This window comes from Trachemys scripta, chromosome 14 (genome assembly GCF_013100865.1).
Source record: "Trachemys scripta elegans isolate TJP31775 chromosome 14, CAS_Tse_1.0, whole genome shotgun sequence".
Classification (NCBI taxonomy): domain Eukaryota; kingdom Metazoa; phylum Chordata; order Testudines; family Emydidae; genus Trachemys; species Trachemys scripta.
Genome location: NC_048311.1, coordinates 35340610 through 35366139, shown reverse-complemented (window position 1 = coordinate 35366139; position 25530 = coordinate 35340610). Strand labels below are relative to the sequence as shown.

The following is a 25530-nucleotide window of genomic DNA, read 5'->3' as shown; positions in this document are numbered from 1 at the left end:
ACCCTAACCCTAACCTGACCCTAGCCCTAACCCTACCCCTAAACCCCAACCCTACCCCTAACCCAACCTTTGCCCTAACCCTAACCCAACCCTAACCCCTGAACCCTAACCCCAACCCTAACCCTATCCTCACCCTAAACCCTGACCCTGACTCCCGATCCTATACCCTCACCCCCACCCTTGCCCTAAACCCTGACCCTGACCCCTAACCCTAACTCGCACCCTCACCCCTAAACCCTAACCCCACCCGACCCTGAACCCTAACCTTAACCGAACCCCTCACCGTAACCCTAAACCCTAATCCTAAACCCTAACCCCTGACCCTCACCGTACCCCAACCTATCCCCTAACGTAACCCTACCCCAACCCTAAACCCTGCCCCTAACCCTAAACCCTAACCTCACCCTCACCCTCCCATCCCTAACCCCTCACCCTCCCCTGACCCCCTAACCCTAACCCCTAACCCAACCTTAACCCTAACCCTGAGCTTGACCCTACCCCCTAACCTAGCCTAACCCTAAACCTAACCCAACCCTACCCTAACCCTAACCCTAACCCTAACCCCCTAACCCTAACCCTAACCTAACCCCTACCCCTAACCTTACTCTAACTCTACCCTAACCCTAACCCGAACCCTAAAGCCTTACCCTAACCCTACCTGACCCGACTCTCACACTCACCCTGACCCTAACCCCTACCCTTAACCCTAAACCCTAACGCTAAACCCAACCCTAACCCTAAGCTTCCACACACACACCGAATACACCCCCATCCTTAAATACTCACTATCTTTATTCAGGTGTTTACATACAAGGGACACATCTGCATAGGGATGTTCACAAATTGGTCTGCTCTGCTGTTCTGATTGCCTGAATTGGCCAGCCTTTCCATTATCTCCTTTATTTAATAATGTAATAAATCAATTAGTTTTAAAATCCAAACATGTTTTGATAATTATGTATCCAGTACTTTTAAGGTAGTTTTATTTAATAATACATTTTAAATGCTGTTTTTGTGCATTTTAAATTGCATTTGAATTTCCATCCAAATAGAGCTTTACACAAATGACAAGTAAAAAATTAATCATGTAATAAATAAGAAATGTATCATTCATCATTTTATAAGAAAAATGTAAAAATTAAGAATCTGAATAAATATAAATTAAGTTATGTAACTGCTTAAATAAATGTGTACAGCTACAGTGTAACCTCCTGGTTAGCAAAAAGAAATACCAAGTTTAGTGTAAAAACTCCATATATAGTTGCAAATCAATGTGTTATAATGGTTAGCAACGAGACAAACTTTCTGTAGGAAAATAACTAAAAAGTACAAATGCAAAACATGATTAAAATCTATTATCTAACACATTTTCCTGATTGCTAATTTAAATCACTTTGATTTAAATCAATCCACTCTGGAAGTATTTCTAGATTATTAAAACTATAAACTTGGAAACATTGTTTTTTGTCATTTACATGGTGTTTATTTTTTGGATTTCACTCAGTTTTGGGAATGCAACTAGTCTTGTCGGTTGCGTATTTTGGTTAACATGTACTAGCATGGTGCCATTTGCTGCAAATTCAGACTTTCACTGTGACACCCCACCTAGCCCAAGAGGGCACAAGCCCTACACACCAAGATGCTCATCGGTAGGCGTGAAACCACGGCCCCACTGAAATCAAACAGCATGCAAACCATAACCCAGAGTGTTGACCTGCATAATATTTCCCACATGCATTACTTAAGGTTATAGGAAAATATTATGTATGGACTTAGATATCTAAAGGAAAGGAAACTCCATTCTTGTATCATTCATTCCTGAAGGCACCTATCTTTGAGCTGATTATATAAATAAAATGTACCTCCAAATGAGTCTGGAATCAATAGCATTATTTTTTTAAAGCTTAAGTTTTCATAGGACTGAAAACAATGTTTGTAAAGCATTTTAATTGGGTGACCCCAAGTTCATGTGTTGTGTGAAGGAGTAAATAACACTTCCTTATTCATTTTCTCCCAACCATGCATGATTTTATAAACCGCTATCATATGCCCCCTCAGTCTCATTTCCAAGCTAAACAGTCCCAGTCTTTTTAATCAATCCTCATAAGGAAGCTGTTCCATACCCCAATCATTTTAGTTACTGTCTCTGTACTTTTTCCAGTTCTACTTGCACTTTAGTACATGCCACATCTGGTAGCAATTTATACCTGCTGCCATTTTTTCCTCATCTTTTTGGGATGTTGCTACGCACAAAAATCATCCTAGTTCTGTCTGGTAGACATTGATGGAGTTTCTGTGTAGCACGCAGTATGTTTGCAAAATTTTGTGTGTAGCATTTCTGGAGAATTCTATCCTTTTAGATGAAGGTTGTGTGCAGAGCAGGAGGGGATGAAGGGTGCTTCTGTAGAAGCCTGAATGGGGGCAGGTCTGAGAGATCTAGAGCCTAGGGGCCTTTGACTGGCACCGAGGGTCCACGTGGTTTTTAGTTTCTGTAGCCAGGCTAGCGCTTCCTCTATGCAGCCCCGCACCCCCTGCCCTGGCCGCAGCCAGCCCTGCTGCACCCCCTGCCCACACTAGCCCTGCACCCCCTATCCTGTCCGCACCAGCCCTGTACCCCCTGTCCTGCCCGCACCAGCCCCGCCCCCCCGCCCTGCCTGCAGCCAACCCCGCACCCCCTGCCCTGTCTCCAGCCAACCCCTGCCGCACCCCCCTGCGGCCCTGCCCGAAGCCAGCCAGCCCCACACACACTCCTGCCCGCACCAGCCCTGCACCCCCTGCCCTGTTTCCAGCCAACCCCTGCCACACACCCCTGCCTGAAGCCAGCCAGTCCCGCACTCCTCTGTCTCCAGCCCTGACAACCCATGCCGCACCCCCCTGTGGCCCTGCCTGAAGCCAGCCAGCCTACCCCACACATCCCTGTCTCCAGCCAGCCCCGCACTCCTTGCCCTGCCTGCAGCCAGACCCTACCTCCAGTCAGCCTCTGCCCTGCCTCCAGCCAGCCCCATGTCCACTGGTGCCCTGCAGTTCCCAGGGCAGTAACCCTGCACACCTGCTTCAATGAGGTGGGCAGGGAACAGCTGGGACCCAGACATGTGCACCCCTTCCCCCGGGAATGGCGGGGACCCGCGCATGTGAAACGGAGCTCATTAATAACTGATCAACAGCATATATGATGCAATGTACATAATATATCATTGTATTATTTATATAGTTATGGAAAGTGAATAATACATGGAAGAAATGAAAGGGCTTTTTTTTACAGGTTTTTTTGTTTTGTTTTGTTTATGTTAGTCATCCCTGCCGGGGTCCCGCCGAAAATGTTCGAATTGGGCCCCGCACTTCCTAAAGCCGGCCCTGCCTTTACGTTAGCCCTGAGGCCGGGGTTTGGGGCCGCAAACCTGGACGGGGCTGCGGTCCGGGCTCCGATGTGGGGGCTGATTCCGGGTCACTCCACGGCCTCCAACACTAGAGACCCACGTTCCATGGTAGCACGCTCCCTCCAAGAAACCACCTCAGGCCCCGCCCTTCAACCAAGTGAGCCCCGCCCCTCTCCCGTTACTAGGGAAGTGAGGTCACACAGTATGGCGGCTCGGGCCCGGAGACGCTGAGGCGATCCGGGACCCTGGGGAATCCGCGTCCATCCGACCCGGAGCGGCGCCGCCCGCTCGCCTCACTGGTTTCGAGCGGCGGGACCGGGGGCTGCGATGGTCACAGGAGTTGTCGGGCTCTGAACTGGCATCCGTGAAGCCGACTTGGGCGGGCAGAGCAGCCGAACTGGGCCGCTGCCATGGAGCTGAGAGTCGGGAACCGATACCGGCTGGGCCGGAAGATCGGGAGCGGCTCTTTCGGGGATATTTACCTAGGTAAGGCGTGGGCGCGGAGCCTTGTCCTGCAGCGTTCTGTCTCTGCGGTGTTTCAGCAGCTGCCTTGGGGCTCACGAGCCTATCGCGAGGGGTGGGGGCTCTCGGAAGTCTCTCACTGTGTTCGCCCGGGCCGGGGTAGGGAGCAGGCGGGTGGGGTGGGAGTCAGTTCATCCTCCGGTGTCGCCCGAGCTGTTCTGCTGCCAAAGAAATGCCCCCAAATCTCAGGAAACTTCTTGTTGTCACGTACGGAGGAGAGACTAAATTCGCATTGAAGCATTATGCTCTAATTTAGGCAGGGCTGACAGCCAGATCTCCTGGATTCTATACACATTTTTTGCTGATTTACTCCCTTTGTGACATTGGGCAAGCTGTTTTCACACCCTGCTCCACTCTCTTCCCATCTGTAAAACGGATAAGGATACTGACTCACCCTTTGACGACTGTGTAAAGTGACTTGAAAATGAACCATGAACATTGATGCTAGATATCATTATAATTGCTATAGAGTTGATGAAACTGCTGTGACTTTGTTTACTTTTCTGATTGGCCTATAAGAAATTGGCCAACTAATGATAATTATCAGAGGGATAGCGGTGTTAGTCTGGATCTGTAAAAAGCAACAGAGTCCTGTGGCACCTTTAAGACTAACATATGTATTGGAGCATAAGCTTTCGTGGGTGAATACGCATGCGTCTGACGAAGTGGGTATTCACCCACGAAAGCTTATGCTCCAGTGCATCTGTTAGTCTTAAAGGTGCCACAGGACTCTCTGTTGCTTTTTAATGATAATTAGGTATGGGCCAAAAAAAGCAAACCCTTTTTAAACCAGTATAATATAGTGGGCCTATGTGACTTTTCTTGCCTTGTGTATCTCACTTACCCAGTCTTGTCATAAGTGTAAGTTCTTCAGGGCAGGGATTGTCTCTTCCTCTATGTTTACACAGCACCCAGTTCTGACTGGGGCCTCTGGATTCTATTAATAATTTAAATCATAAGCAGACTTGAGAAATTGCATCTTTTAAAACACATTTGTAATGTGTTCTAAAAAAAAGGTCTCTGGATTTTTATCTTTGGAAGGCTATTCCAATTTTTATAAGCAGACACCTGTGCTAACATGCTACATATAGAATTTGAAAAAAATCAATATGTAGCATGTTAGCACAGGTGTTTGCTTTCAAAAATTGGAGTAAAGATGAGCCATTAAAACATACTTTCCTGCAACCGCTGCTGAAAAATTGTAGCCACCTAAATTAAAAAGAATATCACTGATTTGTGTGTGTGTATCAGCTGCATCTGTATACAAATAAATTAATGTACCTTTCTACACTACAATATTTCTTATTGCAATGGACAGCTGTTCCTCAGAAATAACTTCTAAACTAAAATCACTTGTTCACAGGCACTGAATATTGATTATCCTTGAACAGAACACATGCGTAATGAAGTCTCCATGTTTCTAGCTGAAGGTCTGCAGTGTATATAGACGGAGATCAGGATTCTCAGTCTCTATTAATGTATTCATTTAGAAGGCTGAAGAAGGTGGTATATGTTGCTACGCACATGTAATACCAGTACTCCAGAATCTGCACTGGCTACCTATGGGTTTCTGGGTGGAGTTTAAGATGCTAGTTAGTTTGAGGCCTGCCTGCCTAAGGCCTTGTCTACACTACAGGTGAAATTCAATCTAAGCTACGTAATTTGAGTTACGTGAATAGCATAATTCAAATAGATGTAGCTCAGATCTACTTACTGTGGGGTCCACACTACACAATGTCGACCGGAGATGCTCTGCCATCAACTCCCCCGGAGAGCGATCTGCGGTCATTTGAGCGGGTCTGTAAAGACCTGCTAAATCAACCACCGATGCATTGATTCCCTGGTAAGTGTAGCCTGTGCCTCTCACCATGCAATTCTGCCATAGCTAAGATCAGTAGAGGCATTTGAATTGGAGTTCCCATAGTATATTCAGACCTGTAATTATCCACTGTTGCAGTTCCATCTCTGGGGGGTGATGGCGGAGGCAAGAGAGCAAGCCAGTGCTTGTCATCCCTATCTACACTAGAGCTTCTGCTGGTGGAGCTGCACAAGTGAAGTATTAGGGCATGGCTACACTTGCAGATGTAGAGTGCTGTGAGTTAAACCCACCTTTGTAGAGCACAGTAGGGAAAGCGCTACAGTCTGTCCACACTGACAGCTTCAAGCGCACTGGCATGGCCACATTTGTGGCACTTGCAGTGGCATTGGGAGCGATGCATTATGGGCAGCTATCCTGGCATGCAAGTGACTGCAATGTGCTTTTCGAATGGGGAGGGGCATGGAGTGTGACAGGGAGTGTGTATGTGGGGAGCGAGAGAGTGGGTTTTTGGGGTGTGTCAGAACCAACCTCCCCCGCCTCTCTCTCACTCACGGAGCTTTGAATGGGCATTTCCGCCTTCCTGCAGCCGATTTCACAACAATGACAAGAGTGGCCACTTGACTTAAGGGGATGGATTATGGGACGTTTCCGGAGGCTGATCACAGTGCAGTAATGCAACACCTCGTTCACACTTGCGCTGCTGTGCTCCAGTGGGGGCAGAGCAAACGTTATTCCACTCGCCAAGGTTGAGTACCAGCAGCGTTGTAGCTGCGGAGTCAGAGCGCTCTATGTGCCTTGCCAGTGTGGACGGGGAGTGAGCTAGGGCGCCCGGGTTCCTTTATTGCACTGTAAATCACAAGTATAGCCAAGGCCTTAGTCCTGTATTTCCTAGCCTAGACAGTCCCTAAGAGAGAGAGTTGTTTGCAGAACATACTGCATGAGAGTGCCCCCTTTTGGTTCAGAATAACCAACTACTTTGGGGTTAGGGTTAGGCATGATGTTTTGGCAGACATCTGGGGAGAGTTTCAGTTTGAAGGGATATGGTTAATTATGTGGACTTTTTTTGAAGTGGGGGTAGAGAATCTGTTCCCCCCACCCCACCCCCAGGAGGTTTTTGTGAATAACAATTCTTAGTTTTATTATGTTTGTGCATTCAGCTACTTGGTAGGGTGTCTAGAGCCTAGAACAGGTATTGTTTGTCTAAATGTTGAAATAGAAACAAATATGAGCTGAGTCTATACTGTTTTTCCTCCATGTTGGGAAAACAATTTTTAAAACTAGTTTCTTCTCACAATTGTGAAGCCAGTATGAATAGGGCATAACTTAGTCAAAACAAGTTTAAAATCATTTTGAAACTAGTTCACTGCCTAACCAGTAATGACTTAATATTCACTCAGTAGATTTTTAAAATTCCACCCGAATTTTAGATTTAGGATTTTGGTTTCTTTCCCTGCCTTATCCTCCTCCTTCACTACAAATATAGGATGTGCTGGGAGGTTAGGGCCCTCTCAAATGACACTTTTCAGAAAGGAGTCCACAGTTCTTCCTCAGTCACTTTGTGCTTTCAGATTCTCTGCCTCATCCCTCAAGTTGTAGGTGTTTAGAATCACACCAAGCTGGCTGTGTAGGACTTGCAGACAGAATTTCAAAATCCAAAGCACTGTCTGAAATAAAACAGTTTGAAGTGCGAATTTAAAAAGAACAAACTAGGGGTTTAATATACCTAAATCTTTTGAAATTGCCCCCTTGAGAGAAAAAGGAAAAAAAGTAGCATGGATTCTCACATGGTATTTTAAATAGTCCCAAGAATGTATAATATACAGATAGAGAAGAATAACACATTTAAAATAGGTAGCTGTTCTAAAGTTTAATACACTAGGCCATAGTCTTTGGAGTCAAACCAGTATACGTTTTTACAAAACTTGGCCCACTGTGTTTCAGACTTGCGCATGGTGTTTACTGTCAGTTTGATAACTCCTTATTCTAAATCAGATTTTCACAACCTCATTATGTTTACTATTAAAAATAAAATTTAAAAATCTATACTACTGCTACATTTGACCACAAACCATGAAGGCCATCCCAAAGTTATTCTGGAAACTTTCTTTTCTTTTATTTAGAATTGTAATAAAATGCCTTGCCTACCCTGATCACTCTCAGCAGTTGCAACTCACCACTTGGGAAACACTGCTCTAGAGTATAACCCTGTATGATTTAATTCTTACATCTAAATAGAACAGAATAAAACCAAATGTTTTCACTAATGATATGAACATTGAAAATTATCTAGACTTAAAATGAGGAAACAGGGAACTAGGAATGCAAAATTGTATGGGTTAAAAACATCACCTGCCCTTGTTTTTTATTAAGTAAAAAAAGGCCTTGTAATGTAACACTCCCTTTTCACTCTTTCAAAAACTGAAGTTGATTTTTTTTTTTAAATGTCTCATTTATTGTCTGTCTTTAAGGTAATAGTTTGTTTATTTGGGTTTATACAAAAGAGTGCCTATCCAAGGCTCTTAGGTGCTCTTTACATATCCAGCAGAACTTGATCCCCTACAAAACACTGTCTCCATGTGGATCTCATCCCCATCAAATCCTATCCTCTGCAGCAGCTGATGGAAATATGTGCCTTGCAGCATGCCCTGAAGGTTAGCAGACCAGGACTGTTTCTGACTAGGGTAAGAAAGAAGGCTATTTCTAGAGGTGATGATCCCTGATAGAGAATGCTTCACCACCAGTCCTCTTTCAGACTGAGTGATCTCCATATGGAATGCTTTTACTGATTGCAGCTGTGGTGGTATGGTACAGGGTGGGAGAGAGTCTTTCTAGTCTCTCCAGCTGTGTACTAAAAAAAAAAAATACAAAAATTGCTGCTCTGGTCTGGCAGGGGCAGGGCCAGCTGAGGGGGAGAGGACAGCAGGCCCAGTGAGTTCAGCAGGGGATCAGGGTGCGGGGATGTGGGTCTCTGGGGGGGCTCTAGGCAGTGAGGGGTTTGTGGCGAGGTGCTGGGCAGCATAGGCCTGGGAACTAGGTGTGTGGGGGATGCTCCAGCACCCCCAGGCTTTACTTGGGGCTCTACTCCTGACTCCCTGCACCCGGGGTCCCGGCTGCTGGTTCTGGGGTCCTGGCTGCTGGCCCTGCGCACCCACTCTGTGGAAGGGTCTTTGGGCAGGGGCTGCTGGGCATAGGGGTCTGTGGGAGGCTTTTAGTTGTGGGGGCACTGGGCATAGAGATCTGTGGGGGAGGTCTTTGGGCAGAGGAGTGCTGGCTATAGAGAGTTGGGGTGGGGCAGCACCTGTCGGGGGTCGGTGTGGAGCGTGGTGCAGATCTGCCCCCGAGGGGAAGGGGCAGGCTGGCAGTGCAGGGTTCGGCAGGCCAGCATTGTCTGGCGCAGTGGTTCTCAACTGGCGGCCCGCAATGGTAAATAGGTTGAGAACCACTGTTCTAGTAGGAAGGACCCAAGATATATGGAATGCTGTAGGTGAAAATTAACTCCTTAATAATTTAATAAGCAGATAGACCTCTGTTTCATGATCTGCACTCATGTGCTGCCACAGAAGAACCACTTAATAAGCAGGCCCCTTAAGATTTTGGATTGTACAGCCCTGTCTAAAGCGCACTGCAGTAATCCAGGCTCGAGATGACAAAAGCCAAGATCACAATAGCAAGGTTTGAATCCGAAAGAAACACTCACTATCTCCTGGACATTGCTACTATATGATTGTCTAACAGCAGTGAACGGTACCGAAGCACACCCAGATTGCAAATGAGTCACAAATGGCAGGCATATACCCTCTATTAGAGACAGAGAAATAATTTTCTCCATACCTCCTAGTTGCTTTCCTCTGTTTGCCAGCATCCACCTCAATATTAGCCAGATTACGCTTCAGACAACTTCTGCTTTCTTAAGGAGTGCTGTGAAATGTTGCCCAGTCAATATAAACCTTTGTGTTGGCTGAAAACCTGCTTACTTGACAAAGAAGGCTACCTTACCAGGGAAAATTAGGCAATTAAAACTCAAAGTTGCAGTTGATCCCTTTTATTACATTAATAAAAAATTCATTAATTGCAGCCTAGTGTGGGTTTTATGGTTCTCAGAACTAATTTTCGTTAGCATTTTCAAAACTCTGAGTGCTCTCATTCCCCACCTCTCCCCCACACCCAGTGCTATTTCTTTAAAACCAATTATATGCATCAAGCATGCATGTTCTTAGCTCCTTACTCAGGTCTTGGCACTGTATGCTTCGTGCATGCTCCCAGCATACCTCTTCTCATCCCTCACCCTAAGCGGTAGGGCACCCCCAGATTCAGGCTCACCTGAGGTGTAAGAAGAGGATCTCAGACTACTTCAGAGGGATGATCCTGGTTCATATAGGGTCAGGGAGAGGGACTTAGACCTCCTCCAAAGGAGCAGGGCTTTCCCAGATGCCAGCTCACATGGGGGCCAGAGAGAAGGGCTCTGCCCTTCTCTGAATGACAGGGACCTCTAGATCCTAGCTCATATGGGGAACAGGGAAAGGGGTTCAGACAACTCCAGAGTGACAGCACACCCAGAGGAAGGAAGAACGTCGGGCTAACAGGTGTCCTCTACTTGTGATCCCTTCCACCCACTTCCATGAAACCCCTTCTAGTGTCTGTCCCCTCTCACTCCCCCTGACCCGACTCCTTCCCCTACCACTCATTTTCATTTATCTCCCTCCACTCACTATAGTCCCAAACCCCTCCCCACGCCTCCATTCCCTAATTTCCCCTCCTTGCCAGCAGGCGTTCATTTGTGTAATTTATTTTCTTTTCAAAAATAGTTTTAGCACCTTCTGAATTTTATGCTGTACTCTGATTACATTTTTCCAAAACAAAAATCCTCAGAGCCAAATTGTAGGAACATGACAACTTTTTTGTACTTTCAGATTTCTTCAAAGGATCAGATTTGAACTCCTAGGTAAGGCTACACTTTAATCATGGGTATTTTTAGTAAAAGTCTTGGACAGGTCACAGGCAAGACTCAAAAAATCACTACCCATGACCTGTCCATGACTTATACCATAAATATCCCTGATTGAATCTTAGGGGAGGGTGCTGCCAGGGCGGGCGGAGCCCATGGCACAGGCTGCCGGGTGAAGGGATCCCTGGGGGACCAGCCACTGCTCTGGCCGCCGCCGGGGCAGGGGAGCCCCAGAGGGCCGGCTGCTGCTCTGGGTGCCCGGGACTGCTGCTGGGAGTCGCAGAGCAGCGGCTACACCCGTTGCATCCGGGGCTGCTGCTCAGGCGGTCCCCAGGGCCAGCCACACTGGCCACTGCAGAAGTCATGGAGTCCGTGACTTCTTTGACAAACATGGAGCCCTATTCATAGTGCCAGAATGTTGCTCAATTTCAGTGACTGTAAGATGTCCCTTAAGCTATTCAGGTCCAGAATCATGGCTGGCTCACAGTTCTCTTGGGAAATCTGTCTGCATCTGTGCAGCATAATCCGTTAGGTATGAGCCTAATGCTCAAATGCCAATCTGCGGAGCCAAAATCTTTTTTTGAATACTGTTTTCAGTATTTCTTCCTTAAAGAGTTAGTGATTGCCATGCTGAGGTAAATGTTGAGTGATTGAGTCCATTTGGGCAATGATCAAACCATGGCTTTGGAGAAAAGTTGATAAAATCTGTCAATCTTAAGGAACCCTCTGTGACAGGTTCCCCCCAGGGTGTCACCTGGAACTTGGGTACCACTGAGCACTCTGACACACAAGCCTGAGTGCTCTCTCATACTTTACAGCTGTGACAAGCTGCAAAGCCCTCCAGCCTGCACTTTCACCAGCATTCACACAGGTAGGGATACACAGTTACATGCAGTTACACACAGGCTCTCTGACCACCAGATTCTCAGCCTAGTACTCCAGAGTAGTACCATCTTGCCCTGGTCAAATCTGGCCAGTATATGGGTTAAATACCCATTCCACCTCTCCCTCAATGTGAAGAGCACAATGCACACCAAGCAGAGATTTCCCCCCATCACTCCAGTCAAAGCTCATTGGTTTATATTAAAACAAAAACAAGTTTATTAACTACAAAAGATAGATTTTAAGTGATAGCAAACAGATAAAGCAGATTACCTAGCAAACAAAAAACTAAAACTAAGCTTAATATACTAAATAAATTGGATATGAATAGCAGATTCTGACCCTAACTGATGGTACAGGCAGACTTGTAGATTCTTAAGGCAGAGCTACACTTGCTTTGCATCTTGAAATCCCCAGGTATTTCATACACAGGCTAGAAATCCCTTTAGCTTGGGTCCAGCACTTCCCCCAGTTCAGTCTTCGTTCTGCAGGTGTTTCCAGGAGTCTTCTTGTGTGAGGAGTGAAGAACCACGGGTGATGGCATTCCCTGTCTTGTATAGCTTTAGCATATGGCGGGAACCCTTTGTTTCAAAACCTGGTTCTCAGACCTGTTTGTGGGAAAAATACTGCTATCCCAAGATGGTGTCCAGAATCATGTGGTCTGGTCATATATCCTTGAAGGCATAGCAGCCATTACTTACAGGCTGTCTGTAGCCTTCTCAGGAAGGCTCACCAAGTGGGAGATAAGCTTCTCCTAAGGCCTATTGTTTTCCCTAATGGCTCATTGCCCTGAATAGGCCCATCCAAACCAGCTATCTAGACTGAAAGCATCTTGTCTAGTGGGTGTAACCCAGGTGTAATTACATTTGAAGTACAGATACGTAGTCAGCATTTATAACTTCATATACAAAGACGAGGCATGCATATAAATAGGATAATCATATTCAGCAAATCATAACTTTTCCAATGACACCTCACATGACTTATCTTGTACAAAATGCATCATAATTATGCCATAACCATATTTTAATAATATTACTAGGACGAATATGGGGTGCAGTATCACACCCACATATGCCAGCAATGCCCCTCTGCCATGTACATTGGCCAAACCAGACAGTCTCTACACAAAAGAATAAATGGACACAAATCAGATGTCAAGAATTATAACATTCAAAAACCAGTCGGAGAACATTTCAACCTCCCTGGTCACTCAGTTACAGACCTAAAAGTTGCAGTTCTCCAACAAAAAAAACTTCAAACACAGACTCCAATGAGAAACTGCAGAACTGGAATTAATTTGCAAACTGGACACCATCAAATTAGGCTTGAATAAAGACTGGGAGTGAATGGGTCATTATACAAGGTAAAAACTATTTCCCCATGCTAATTTGTCTCGTATTGTTATTCACACCTTCTTGTCAACTGTTTGAAATGGGCCATCCTGATTATCACTACAAATTTTTTTTCTCCTGCTGATAATAGCCCACCTTAATTGATTAGTCTTGTTAAAGTTGGTATGGCAACACTAATTTTTTCATGTTCTGTGTGTGTGTGTGTGTGTGTGTGTGTGTGTGTGTGTATATATATCTATATATCTATATATCTAAAATCTTCTTACTGTATTTTCCACTGCATGCATCTGATGAAGTGGGTTTTAGCCCACGAAAGCTTATGCCCAAATAAATTTGTTAGTTTCTAAGGTGTCACAAGTACTCCTTGTTCTTTTAGTTGTATTTAGGGAGGAAGGCCACGTCTGGGTGGATCTCAGTGACACACTTATCCAAAGTAACAGACTTATTCATATTAATAAATTCCAGGGCCAAAAGAGACCATTGTCATCATGTAATTTGACCTCTTGTGTAACAGCCCATAGAACTTCCCCAAAATAATTTATAGAGCATATCTTTTAGACAAACATCCAGTGCTGATTTAAAAATGGTCAGTGATGGAGAATCCACCACAATCCTTGGTATGTGGTTCCAGTGGTTAATTACTCTCATGCTTGCTATATTTGAAATGTCTCAAGTTGAGTAGGGTTACCATATTGCAGTCCTGGAAAAAGAGGACACTCCAAGGGGCCCTGGCCCCGCCCCAACTCCACCCCTTCCACAAAGTCTCCGCCCCCCTGCTCCACCCCCTCCCCTGCTTCCTGCGAATCAAATGGTTGTGGGAAGCCTGAGGCAGGCAGGTAAGCTGGGGCTGGGGCTGCGGTGGCGGGAGGGGGGGGGCATGAGGAGGCGCAGCCCAGTCCACCTCCCCCACCCTGGCTGAGTGGCTCCCTCCGGCGGCTGGCCAAGAGGCTCTGGCCCTGGCAGCTCTGGGCTGTTCCTCACTGCCTCAGCTGCAGCTCCTGAAGCCCTGGATCGCAGGGTCTCCTCCCATATGCTTTCTATAGTCCAAGCTTTGCCTGCAGAGAAGCTGACTATGGGGGTTGCGGGGGGAGATATGGTGCTGAGCACCCCCCTCGCCGGGCCCCCCAGGTGGCCGGTGAGGTGACACCCCCACGTGCCCCGGGCCGGGCTGAGCCTGGGTATGTGTCCCTTTAAGAGCGGGGCCTGGCTGAGCTGAGCCGGCAAGGGGGTGGCTTCGCTACCCGCTGCAGGCTGATGCCGGAGCCTGGTCTGAGAGCCCCGCTCGTCTCCTGCACCAGTTCCGGGCAGGGCTTTGCTGCGGGTCCCCCAGGACTGGGCTGCCCCACGGTAGGGGCGGGTTGCTTGAGGCAGGGCAGGACCCGGTGATGCCGAGGGCTGAACAGGCCCGGCAGGGCAGTGCAGGGGCTGCTGGAGGGGGAAGCTGGGGAAGGGGTGGCACGGCCTCAAACCCCTGGGGCTGCCTGCCCCGCGGAGGAGGCAGAGGGGCGCAAGCCGCAGCAGAACCCCAAACCCCCGGGGGAGGAGATCTGGGGCCAGCCCGGGGAGGCAGGAGCAGCCCTGGGGTTGCTGGGCGTGTGCAGGGCAGAGCCCCGGGAGAGCCCCAGCCCCGCGGTGGGCAGTGCTGCAGAGGAGCCCCAGGCAGGGGGAGCCGGGCCGCCCGCACCCACCTCTCGCCGCCGCTCCATGCTGCTCCCGGTACCGCTTTCCGCCAGCGCGGCTGCCCTGTCAGCTGCTTTTGGGTCTTTAAATAGCCATCGGGGGGAAATCCCGGACATTTTTAGCTTTTTACAAATTCCCCTCGGACCGCTATTTAAAGACCCAAAAGCCGGACATGTCTGGGGAAATCCGGACGTATGGTAACCCTAAGGTTGAGGGAAAGATCATGATCCACAATAGAAAATGTATCACCTGATTACTTCCTTTATAGCATGAATGAAAATTGATACTTATTTTGAAAAAAATTAAAAATTGATTTTTTAATTTTGTTTAAATTATTGTTTCTTTTTTAAAATAATATGTTTAAAATTAAATCTGAATTTATTATAAAATATGTTAGGGCCTAAATTTATCTCTTAAATCATTTAAATAAAAAAATTAGCTGAATCCAGGAACCTCTATCAAAATCTTTTCTATATAAATAAAGAATATGTGGGAAAAAATCTAACTTTTGAGGTAAATATGGCACAGTAGGTCACTGTATTAAGGTCTTGTTTTGTTTAATAACAAACTTTGTGCTCTTTTGCTTGTTTAAATTCCTGTTATCCTAATGCATCTTGACACAAATCATGTGCAAAAAATTATCTAGTAAATAAGCAATATATCATTTATGTTTTTCTAGCATACTAAAATATACAATTAATAAGAATCAGAAAATATTAAAATATAAAATTGCTTAAATGTACATAGTTATAGTGGACCTTCTTAGGTAGCAAAAATATGTACCAAATATAGTCTAAAGGCATGATTGAGTTGTAAATCAACATGTTTTAGTGGTTATATTAACCAATAAGAATGCACCTTTCTTTAGAAAATAAATGATGTATGGAAAACTTGATTACAATCAATTATTTAAACTGAGGCTTTCCACTTGGTGATTTAAATCATTTATTTAAATAGTCTTGATTTAAATCAATACACCCTGTTCCCTTCTGTGACTGACTTCTTCCCCCATCATCAGCTGCTCTAGGTGTAGATTAAGATCTCTTTGGGCTGCTCTTGCAGAATGGGACCTCAGCAGATGTGGAAGATTTGACTTTTAGTATGTAAATTGATGAGTTTATGACTATGTATTTTATAATGAATACCACAGAATATAACTGAGCTGACCTTATTTTACAACCTATTTTCCTGTAGTGTAAGTCCCCTATGGGCACTCATGGTATGTCTACACTGCATTTAGACACCCATGGCTGGGGTTTGCCAGTGGACGGGCTCACGGATCTAGGACTAAGGGGCTGTATAATTGCAGTGTAGATTTTTGGGCTCAGGCTGTACCCTGAGCTCTGGGACCCTCCTACCCCTCAGGGTCTTAGAGCCTAGGCTCTAGCCTGAGTCCAAACATCTACACTGCAGTTAAACAGCCCTTTAGCCCAGCCCTACAAGCCTGAGTCAGCTGGTGTGGTCCAGCTGCAGGTTTTTAGTACATACTCTCAGAGAACTGAAAATTAACTTAGTAGATTTCCTTTCTAGGAATAACTTCTCCCCAGGTCCAAGACACGCTTCTTTGGGTATGTCTGCACTGTGGTGTAAGCCCGGAGTTAGTAGAACTCAAGTTAGCAGACCCTAGACTTGTTAATTTAGGGCTTGAATGTTTACACTAATTTGTAACCCCAGGTTAGCAATTGTTGAACCCTGGGACCCCGCCTTGGGCTCCAGTGTCTACACTGCGTTATGTGGTCCCAAGTCCAACCACTCATATTCCAGACTTTCTAGTGCCCTCCCAGAATGTGGCTGATCTTGCCCACTGTTCATGGTGCAGTGTGGGAACACTTGACTGTCCAGGGAACAAAGAAAATCAGCCCATGGGATTGTATATTACTTTTGGTGGACTCCAAGCACAAGTCCAATGGGACTGCTTGTCATGCCCTACTCTAGATGAGTACTTCCAAAGCTGAATTGAAACACTACACCCATTAGTAGAGTTATCTGCCTTTCAACTATGGTTTTGGTCCTACTTTACTCATTGCTGCACCTAGACAGCCAGTTGGCTAGAAATGTATTTTTCAGGCTATGTCTACACTATAAATCAACACCTCTGAGCAATGTAAGTTACACCAACCTAAGTGCTGGTGTGGACACCGCTATGCCAGCAGGGGAGCTTCTCCCACCAACATAGCTACTGCCTCTGGCGGAGGCAGGAGTTAAGACAAAGGGAGAGCTCTCTTCCATCCGTTTAGAGCATCTTCACCAGAAGCAGTACAGTGGTGCAGCTGCTGTAGTACAGATATAGCCTCAGTATCCAGTCATCAGGAAGGACTTTCCATTCATATGGGGACTTGGCCTTGGGTTTGTGGGTGATGGATTGTTGGCTAGTAAAGCTTGTGAAAGTGAGCCTGAACAAGGTAAAAGTTATTTGCTTAAAGTAGCTCAGTATAATGAGACACTAGCTGTGGAGAACAGCAGTTTAGCTGTTGGGAGTGGCAACTTGCCTGTTAAGGAAGCTGTCCCACTTTCCAAGTATATATGTGAAATCAGCCATGGTTGCTGGGACAAGGAAAGGATCTCTCCAATTGTTTGTTAAGAACAGCAGTGTGCCTGCTGCAAAAGTGTGTGTCTCTAGCTCTTTGTTGGGGGGAGGGATAGCTCAGTGGTTTGAGCATTGGCCTGCTAAACCCAGGGTTGTGAGTTCAATCCTTGAGGGGGCTACTTAGGGATCTGGGGCAAAAAATAAGTACTTGATCCTGCTAGTGAAGGCAGGGGGCTGGACTCAATGACCTTTCAGGGTCCCTTCCAGTTCTATGAGATAGGTATATCTCCATATATTGTTTTTTTTATTTATTTATTAGAAGAAGCCTGTCAGCCTATGGTGGTTGAAAATTTATCAGTTGTACCAGAGCTGGTTCTGGATTCAACTGAAGCCCAGGAAGGAAATGTTCCTAAGTTTGTCTCTCCTGGGGAGAATGACATAGTAACTAGGTCGCACCCAGTTAGTGTCATAACAAAGTCCCAGGGACCAGGCAGTTCTGGTGTGTCTATTTTGCCTGTTGCTAGTGTGTTGCTGAGTAAAGATATGACAACTCTGTTTAATCAGGTTGATATCATGACTAGGGCACAAGCAGAGCATTAAGGTGGTTTATCTGTGTTATCCACTAACAGTGTGGATAGCTTTGAGAATGTTTTAAATGGAATGAAGATTGTCAGGGAATTTGAACAACCCTATGATAACCAACTTGTTGGGAAGACAATGGTGTTGGAACAGGAATGTCTCCATGTTGATTCTATAAATGAACAGTCTGTGTCTCAGGTTCAGAGGGAAGACTGGGTAGCTGAATCTACAGAGCAGGACAGCAGTGCAGTTAATCTCTCGAGAATACAGTGGATGGCAAGTAAACTCCCATCTCTAGATACTTTGGATATGTCTTGTAGTGTCTTAGTGGACTCAACATCTGATTCCATGTGGAAGCAGAGGTTGGTAATGGAAGGACAAAAGAACCTTGAGTCTAACATACTAGTGAAAATGGATGGTATCTCTTTAAGATGGAGTCCAGCCTTGGAATTAGTAAAGGTTAAAAATCTGAAAACTAGTAAACAAGCTAGTGTCTGTGTTGTTGTAAATTACTTGACTGATGGTAGGGGGGAGAGACTTACCTGTAGCTGTTAGCAAAGAGGACACACCTAGCCAGCCAATGGATTCTGTTACACAAGAGAGCTCAGATTTTGACCCTCCGGAACAGGGAGGAAGCCACAGGTTAACCCTAAAATGCCAAAATCCCAGTGGTATTGAGCCAAAGGCATGGCATCACAAAAATGTTTGTAAATATACACTCGTAATAGATGTGATGTTAACTCTTGTAACTAATGTGTTGCTGATACCAAGAACTATAAAAATGTACAGTTCCTAATCTTTTGGAAAAACCCTTGAACATGTTAAGAGTGATATATAAGAACACACTTTATGTTAAAAGGCCTTGTGATACTGATATTTCAAAGCTAGTGCCTGCAACCAGTCTTGGAACTTTTCTCAGCAGAAAAGATTCCAGATCTAATGTGCTGTATAAAAAGGGGAAACTGAGGCACACCACCATATTGCTTTCCTGGCTAAATGCCAAGATTTCTATGCTATGGAGAACATTAATATCTACATTGACTTGAAGTTAATTGGGTTCCAAACATTTGCCAGAGCTTGTTAGAATAAATTAGCTATTTTCAAGAGCAGATCTAATCCACTATTGGTCTAACCAAGTTTTACCTTGGGTTTGTAAAGGGATTCAATGATATTGTTACTTCCATAATGAACCTTACAAAGAAAAAGCTTGTTTTGATCAAACATAATTTGGATAAATCATTTCAGTTATACACGACACTGCTAATATGTATTAGAAGCTGTAGTAATACAGAACCAAGAATGGGAAGTTCCTACCTTCACTTCCCAGCACAGACAGGTTGCCCAACACCTGCTTGCTTTCTCTTCAGAAACAGTTAACAGGTGCAGTTGCTAAAGTTATAAGGTACCAAACAGCACGTCTTATTCAAACCCACTTTATTATTAAGGTAAAAAGCATTATAGAGAAAACAAAAACAATAAAAGAACCTATATGAACGTTAATTAGCTCACCAAGGTTCACCCTAATGTAGATTGTGGAAGGAGCAGTCCTTCAACAACCTCTGCCTCCCAACCCCATGGGTTTCTTTGTGGTTACCAGTTCATCACAGCTTCAGCTCAGAACAAGCACCCAGTCTCCTGGGGCCTCAGTAGGCCAACTCCTTCCAACCTCCCTAAGGACTGGAGCCCTCTGCCATGGGCCAGTTTATAACCAGCCTATTTGTTCAAAAACCCTTTAGTTGTCTGTTGGTTAATGGAGAATCCAGTTTGAACTAGTATATGGGTACCTCTCCATGATGTGGCTTCAAAGGACTAATAATAGAGGAACTAGATTAGCATCCTCCTCCCTATTAGAGGTACGTACAATGCCACAATAATACATGTACAATAGCATTTTAATACAATGTACTCCAAAGATATTAACCCTAACTCAATAAGGTTTAACTTAATTCTGTAAAGTTTATTTTAATTCCATATGGTTCACTCAGGATATTGTCAGTCTGTCACATGATCATTATAGAACAGTTTGTCCAGCATCTTGTTTAATTGAAATTATCAATTTTCATACAGGAAACACATTTAGCAATAAATATCTTGGTTTTCTTGCTTTTCAATATCAATTGTCCTTTTCTTTTCTTAGGAACCGACATTGCTGCCGGTGAGGAGGTTGCCATCAAATTGGAATGTGTGAAAACCAAACATCCTCAGCTCCACATAGAGAGTAAAATCTACAAAATGATGCAGGGAGGAGGTAAACTTAAGTTTCTGTCTAATAAGAGTATTTTTGTCTGTGTTCATAGATATCAGATACATTAGTGTTCAGGTTCCCTTTTGGAAATGGGGAACACAGTTTTTCTGTGTTCGAGGATTTGCCCCGAAGACTACCATTTGCTAATCTAGTCAACACAACTCAGAAAAATGTTAAAATATAGCTCTTTTGCTCTGTTCAGTTTTTTAAAAGTTTAAAAGAGGTGGTTATCAGTACTGATGTCTTATTGACCTTCAGTGGGATGCTGTCCAGGCACAGAGGATTATGCTAGCCAATCCCAACAGAGGTTTGGGGCCTAAACATATAGTTAACTTATTTTTATTATTAACTGCTTCAAATAAATAAAATCCATTTCAAACGCTAAGCACAGATAAATGTTTTTATTATGATATGATCATGGTTCTGGAAATCAGAAAATTGAGTTCTAAAGCTTATTCTGACAAGCACACTCTGTCACTTTACCTCAGTCACTTACTTGTCACAGGCTGTCTAGCTGTATAATGGAGCTATTTACCTCCCTTATAGGGACTGTATGAATGTGTGAAATGTTGTCTAAGGCCCTGATCCAACAAAGCACCAATGCATGGGATCACATGCTAAGCACAATATGTGTGTCAGTTCTTTTTTGAAAGAGGAGGATGCTAGTTTAGATATCTCCTGCTATAAATTTTGTGTTAGTCCTTCTGCAGAATCTTAGGTTTATATTCTCAAAACACCTTTACATGGTGTAAAATATTACACATCACTGGAAATACAATAGCCCTCATTGGGAATATTTAAAATTTACAGAAGAATGTGTTTTTTAAATCTGTCTTAAGGGTCTTGAAGGTCCACGTTCATGATCTATAAAACTCAGATGAAAAGCACTGTGAATAAACTATTTTTCTCTGTTCTAGTGGGTATTCCCACAATTAAATGGTGTGGAGCTGAAGGAGACTATAATGTAATGGTGATGGAGTTGTTGGGACCAAGCCTTGAAGATCTATTCAATTTTTGTTCAAGGAAATTCAGTCTGAAGACAGTCCTGTTGCTTGCTGACCAAATGGTAGGAAATTGCTTAGAAGCTTTTGATGATATATACTTATCATAATAAGGTTTTCAAAGAGAGTTTACTGAGCTATATCCCTTGTCAGGAATTCAGAGGTGGGTGGGGTTTGCTATCTCTTTTAAAGGTTGTAACACTCAAAATTAGGTTTATTTTTGTAAATGCAAAACTTTAAATCAATAATTTTGATGAATGTTTAAATTAAAACAGTTTTTGTTGGAATTTAAATATTCTTCTGAATTGTTTACTACCTAGACGTTGTTACATTGTGCTAGTGCAAAACATCCAGAAAGTGAAGGGGAGTAGAAACAAATGTGAAATTTACTAAGGTGAGGGAACTTGAGAAAGATACGAAAACAATGTAGTGAAAAGTAAATGAAGTTTGTAAAATACATTTCTTTTAATAATCTGAGATTTTAAATGAAAAACAGCTAAGAAAATGTCTGTTTTTAAGACTGTTTCTAGTAACAGAAATTCATGCACGTCTCTTGAATTAATTTCTTCTCTGTATCTAGATTAGTCGGATTGAATATATACACTCTAAGAACTTCATCCACCGAGATGTAAAACCTGATAACTTCCTGATGGGTCTGGGAAAGAAAGGCAATCTGGTCTACATCATAGACTTTGGGTTAGCCAAGAAGTATCGGGATGCTCGAACTCACCAGCACATTCCATATCGTGAAAATAAAAACTTAACAGGAACTGCCCGTTATGCATCTATAAACACTCATCTTGGAATTGGTGAGCTGGAGGAAGATAACTTTCTGTCTAGCGAAATATGTATCTGTCATTTTGAGTCTTCAGTTAATGAAATACACAATCTGGATAAATCCTTTTAGCAAGCAGATATTCTTTTGTAGCTGATGCATTGAAAGAAAATGCCTATTACTATTAATTGGCTGAGATTGCAAGGCTTACACTCAACTTGATGCTGTCTGTTTGTCATGCAATAACTTTTGAATGCTGCATCCAATACATTCCAGAATTTCAGCAAATATTTTAGGCAACAATGTGCAGAACCCTGTTGATTTTTTGGGGGGAAATTAGAAAACTGAAGGGTGCAAATGTGGGGGGCGGAGAGGCACACAGATTTCTTGCCTCCTATTTAGATGAACCACAAATTCAGGCACCTCTGCAATTGTCTATAAATCAAATAACTGGTTGATAGGGGTATTATGTTGGAAGGCGTTAAATGATTCTATCTCATTTCTGGCCATCATTCCAATAGAATTGAAGATACTAAAACCCTGAATCCCAGTAAGAAAGAAAAGCAATAACAATAATGGGGGCGGGTGGGAAGCAGGGGGTGCACGTAGCACCTTTGGCATAAAGGTGGGTTACAGAGATTTATTGGAAATAGAAGGGAATGGAAAGGTGGCACACAGGGAACGTGTGGTGGGAAATGGAGGAATGCAAGGGGTCCCCTGGTGTGTGCAATGAACTTGGCTTTCGGTGTGTGATTTCTTTAGGCTTATGTCTGCAGGTAGGAATAAAAGCAGGAAACTAATGGTTCCAAGGAATTAGCAAGTTTTTTCATAACTGCAAGAGGGATAACCGTTTCTAATTATTGGCAAGTTTAAGATGGACTTATTGACCTTCAGCCATATATTATGTATATGTAAGGCTTTCAGTGACAGTTTGTGGCATAAACATTTTTGTACCTTCACACCAGAACATCAAAGCTAACAACTCCACTTTTATACTCTTGTAGAGCAGTCTCGCAGAGACGACTTGGAGTCCTTGGGCTATGTACTGATGTATTTTAACCTGGGCTCCCTACCCTGGCAGGGACTGAAGGCAGCAACAAAAAGACAGAAATATGAACGCATCAGCGAAAAGAAAATGTCTACACCCATTGAGGTTTTGTGTAAAGGATATCCTTGTAAGTTATCCTTTCGATAGTATATTGACAAAGTGAGCTTTTTTTTTTTTTTTTTTTTTTTGATTTGTTGACATTGAATGGTAGGTTCTATCACTATTTACATTTTAAGATACATTCATTTAGTGATTACTTTGACATCTGTTCATAAATAGGCATACCAAACTCAATGATGGGCTAAATGTTCATGTACATGGATATCATACTTGCTTGTCAGGACTCCTCCCTGTCCCTTGACCAGCTCTCCTCACCATCAATTTTATATTTTATTTGAATGTGCATTCATTGGGACTTGGAGATTGAAAGCTGGCTCTTCAGGTCTCCTGACTCTGTACTTGTATCATATTTTTTGCTCTTGTAAAAATGCTGTGCTGTATGAAGACAGACAAAAATAATTATTTATAGGAGTTGACCAGTTCCAGGTTTTCATCCCTTTGAGTGGGCTGGATTGCAAAGTCAGATGCACCAATAGCACCTGCTGTACTTGGGAACATGGAGCATAGGAATTACCACACTGGACTGGATATATGGTCCATCTGATCCAGTATCCTGTCTCTGAGAGTGGCCAACACCAGATGCCTCAGAGGAAGATGCAAGAAACCTTACATTAGGCTAGTATTTTCCCCCACATTTGATCTGCCCTGTCACACTGTCCCTTCCCTCCCCAGAAAAATTAGTTATCTTCCTAATCTCTGGCAGTTAAAAATTGTTTTAAACTCAGACACATGAGGTTTAATCTCTTCCACAGTTTATTATCATTAACTAAATATGTGAACATTTTTGTTAGCTGTATAAATGTCCAGTCTTTGAATCTTGCTAAGTTTTTGGCCTCAACAACTACCTGTGGTGACACTTCCACAGTTGGAATTGTGTGAAAAACATATTTATTTTCATTTTTTGAATTTTGCCACCTTTCAATTTAATTGAATGTCCCTTTGTTCTTGTGTTACAAGAGACAACAGAAGATCCTGATCTGTCTTCTCTGAACCATTCATTTGAGTTGTCTGCATTTCATTTTAAGGAAACAAAGCTTACATTATGGTTGAAAATATAAAAAATGGGAAGCTTGCAGTCTAAAGTTCTCAAACAACGTTAACTCTGCCACTGTGTATATGTATAATTGTGTGTGTGTGTGTGTGTGTATGTATATATATATATATATATATATATATATTTATTGCATGGAGGGTATAGAATAGTAATATATATGTAACAAGAATATTCAGAGTTATAGCTTGTGTGTGTATATAAGGGCTGTCAAACGATTAAAAAAAATTATCGTGATTAATCATGCGATTAAAAAAATCGTGCTGTTACACAACAATAGAATACCATTTATTTTAAATATTTTTGGATGTTTACTACATTTTCAAATATATATACTTTATATTTTTATTTATTATTACAAATATTTGCATAGTAAAATATTTTTCAATTCACTTCATACAAGTACTGTAGTGCAATCTCTTTATCATGAAAGTTGAACTTACAAATGTAGAATTATATTTTATTTTTGAATGCAGTTTTTTTTTGGTACAGTGTAAAACTTTAGAGCTTACAAGTCCACTCAGTCCTACTTTTTGGTCAGCCAATCATTCAGAAAAACAAGTTTGGTTACAATTTTCAGGAGATAATGCTGCCTGTTTCTTGTTTACAATGTCACCTGAAAGTGAGAAAAGGCATTCGCATGGCACTGTATTAGCTGGCGTTGCAAGAGGTTTACGTGCCAGATGTGCTAAAGATTCATCTATCCCTTCAGGCTTCAACCACCATTCCAGAGGACATGCTTTCATGCAGATGATGGGTTCTGCTTGATAATGATCCAAAGCAGTGCGGACTGATGCATGTTCATTTTCATTATCTGAGTCAGATGCCAACAGCGGAAGGTTGATTTTCTTTTTTGGTGGTTTGGGTTCTGTAGTTTCTGCATCAGAGTGTTGCTCTTTTAAGACTTCTGACAGCATGTTTCACACCTCGTTCCTCTCAGATTTTGGATGGCACTTCAGAACCTGAAACCTTGGGTTGAGTGCTGTACTTATTTTTAGAAATCTCACATCGGAACCTTCTTTGCATTTTGTCAAATCTGCTGTGAAAGTGTTCTTAAAACGAACATGTGCTGGGTCATCATCCAAGATTGCTAAAAATGAAATATATGCAGAATGCGGGTAAAACAGAGCAGGAGACATACAATTCTCCCCCCAAGGAGTACAGTCACAAATTTAATGGACGCATTATTTTTTTAACGAGCATCATCAGCATGGAAGCATATCCTCTGGAATGGTGGCCGAAGCATGAAGGGGCATATGAATGTTTAGCATATCTGGTATGTAAATACCTTGCAACGGCAGCTACAAAAGTGCCATGCGAACGCCTGTTCTCACTTTCAGGTGACATTGTAAACAAGAAGCAGGCAGCAATATCTCCGGTCAATGTAAACAAACTTGTTTGTCTTAGCGATTGGCAGAATAAGAGGTAGGACTGAGTGGACTTTTAAGCTCTAAAGTTTTACACTGTTTTGTTTTTGAGTGCAGTTATGTAACCAAAAAAAATCTGTATTTGTAAGTTATGCTTTCACAATAAATAGATTGCACTTCAGTACTTGTATGAGGTGAATTGAAAAATACTATTTCTTTTGTTTATCATTTTTACAG

At 43.3% G+C, this 25530-nt stretch overlaps 1 protein-coding gene across 3 annotated transcripts in view; it reads left to right on the top strand.

Moving 5' to 3' along the window:
- Positions 1 to 3581: 3581 nt before the first annotated feature.
- The window catches only part of CSNK1D (casein kinase 1 delta), a 51700-nt gene continuing 29751 nt past the window's right edge, over positions 3582 to 25530 (top strand). For all 3 annotated transcript variants that reach the window (XM_034789381.1, XM_034789379.1, XM_034789380.1), the window contains exons 1-5: positions 3582 to 3863; positions 19824 to 19934; positions 20849 to 20997; positions 21513 to 21741; positions 22712 to 22882. In XM_034789381.1, the coding sequence (XP_034645272.1) occupies positions 3788 to 3863; positions 19824 to 19934; positions 20849 to 20997; positions 21513 to 21741; positions 22712 to 22882 (736 nt within the window). In that variant the 5' untranslated portion in view covers positions 3582 to 3787. The remainder of the gene's footprint in view (positions 3864 to 19823; positions 19935 to 20848; positions 20998 to 21512; positions 21742 to 22711; positions 22883 to 25530) is intronic.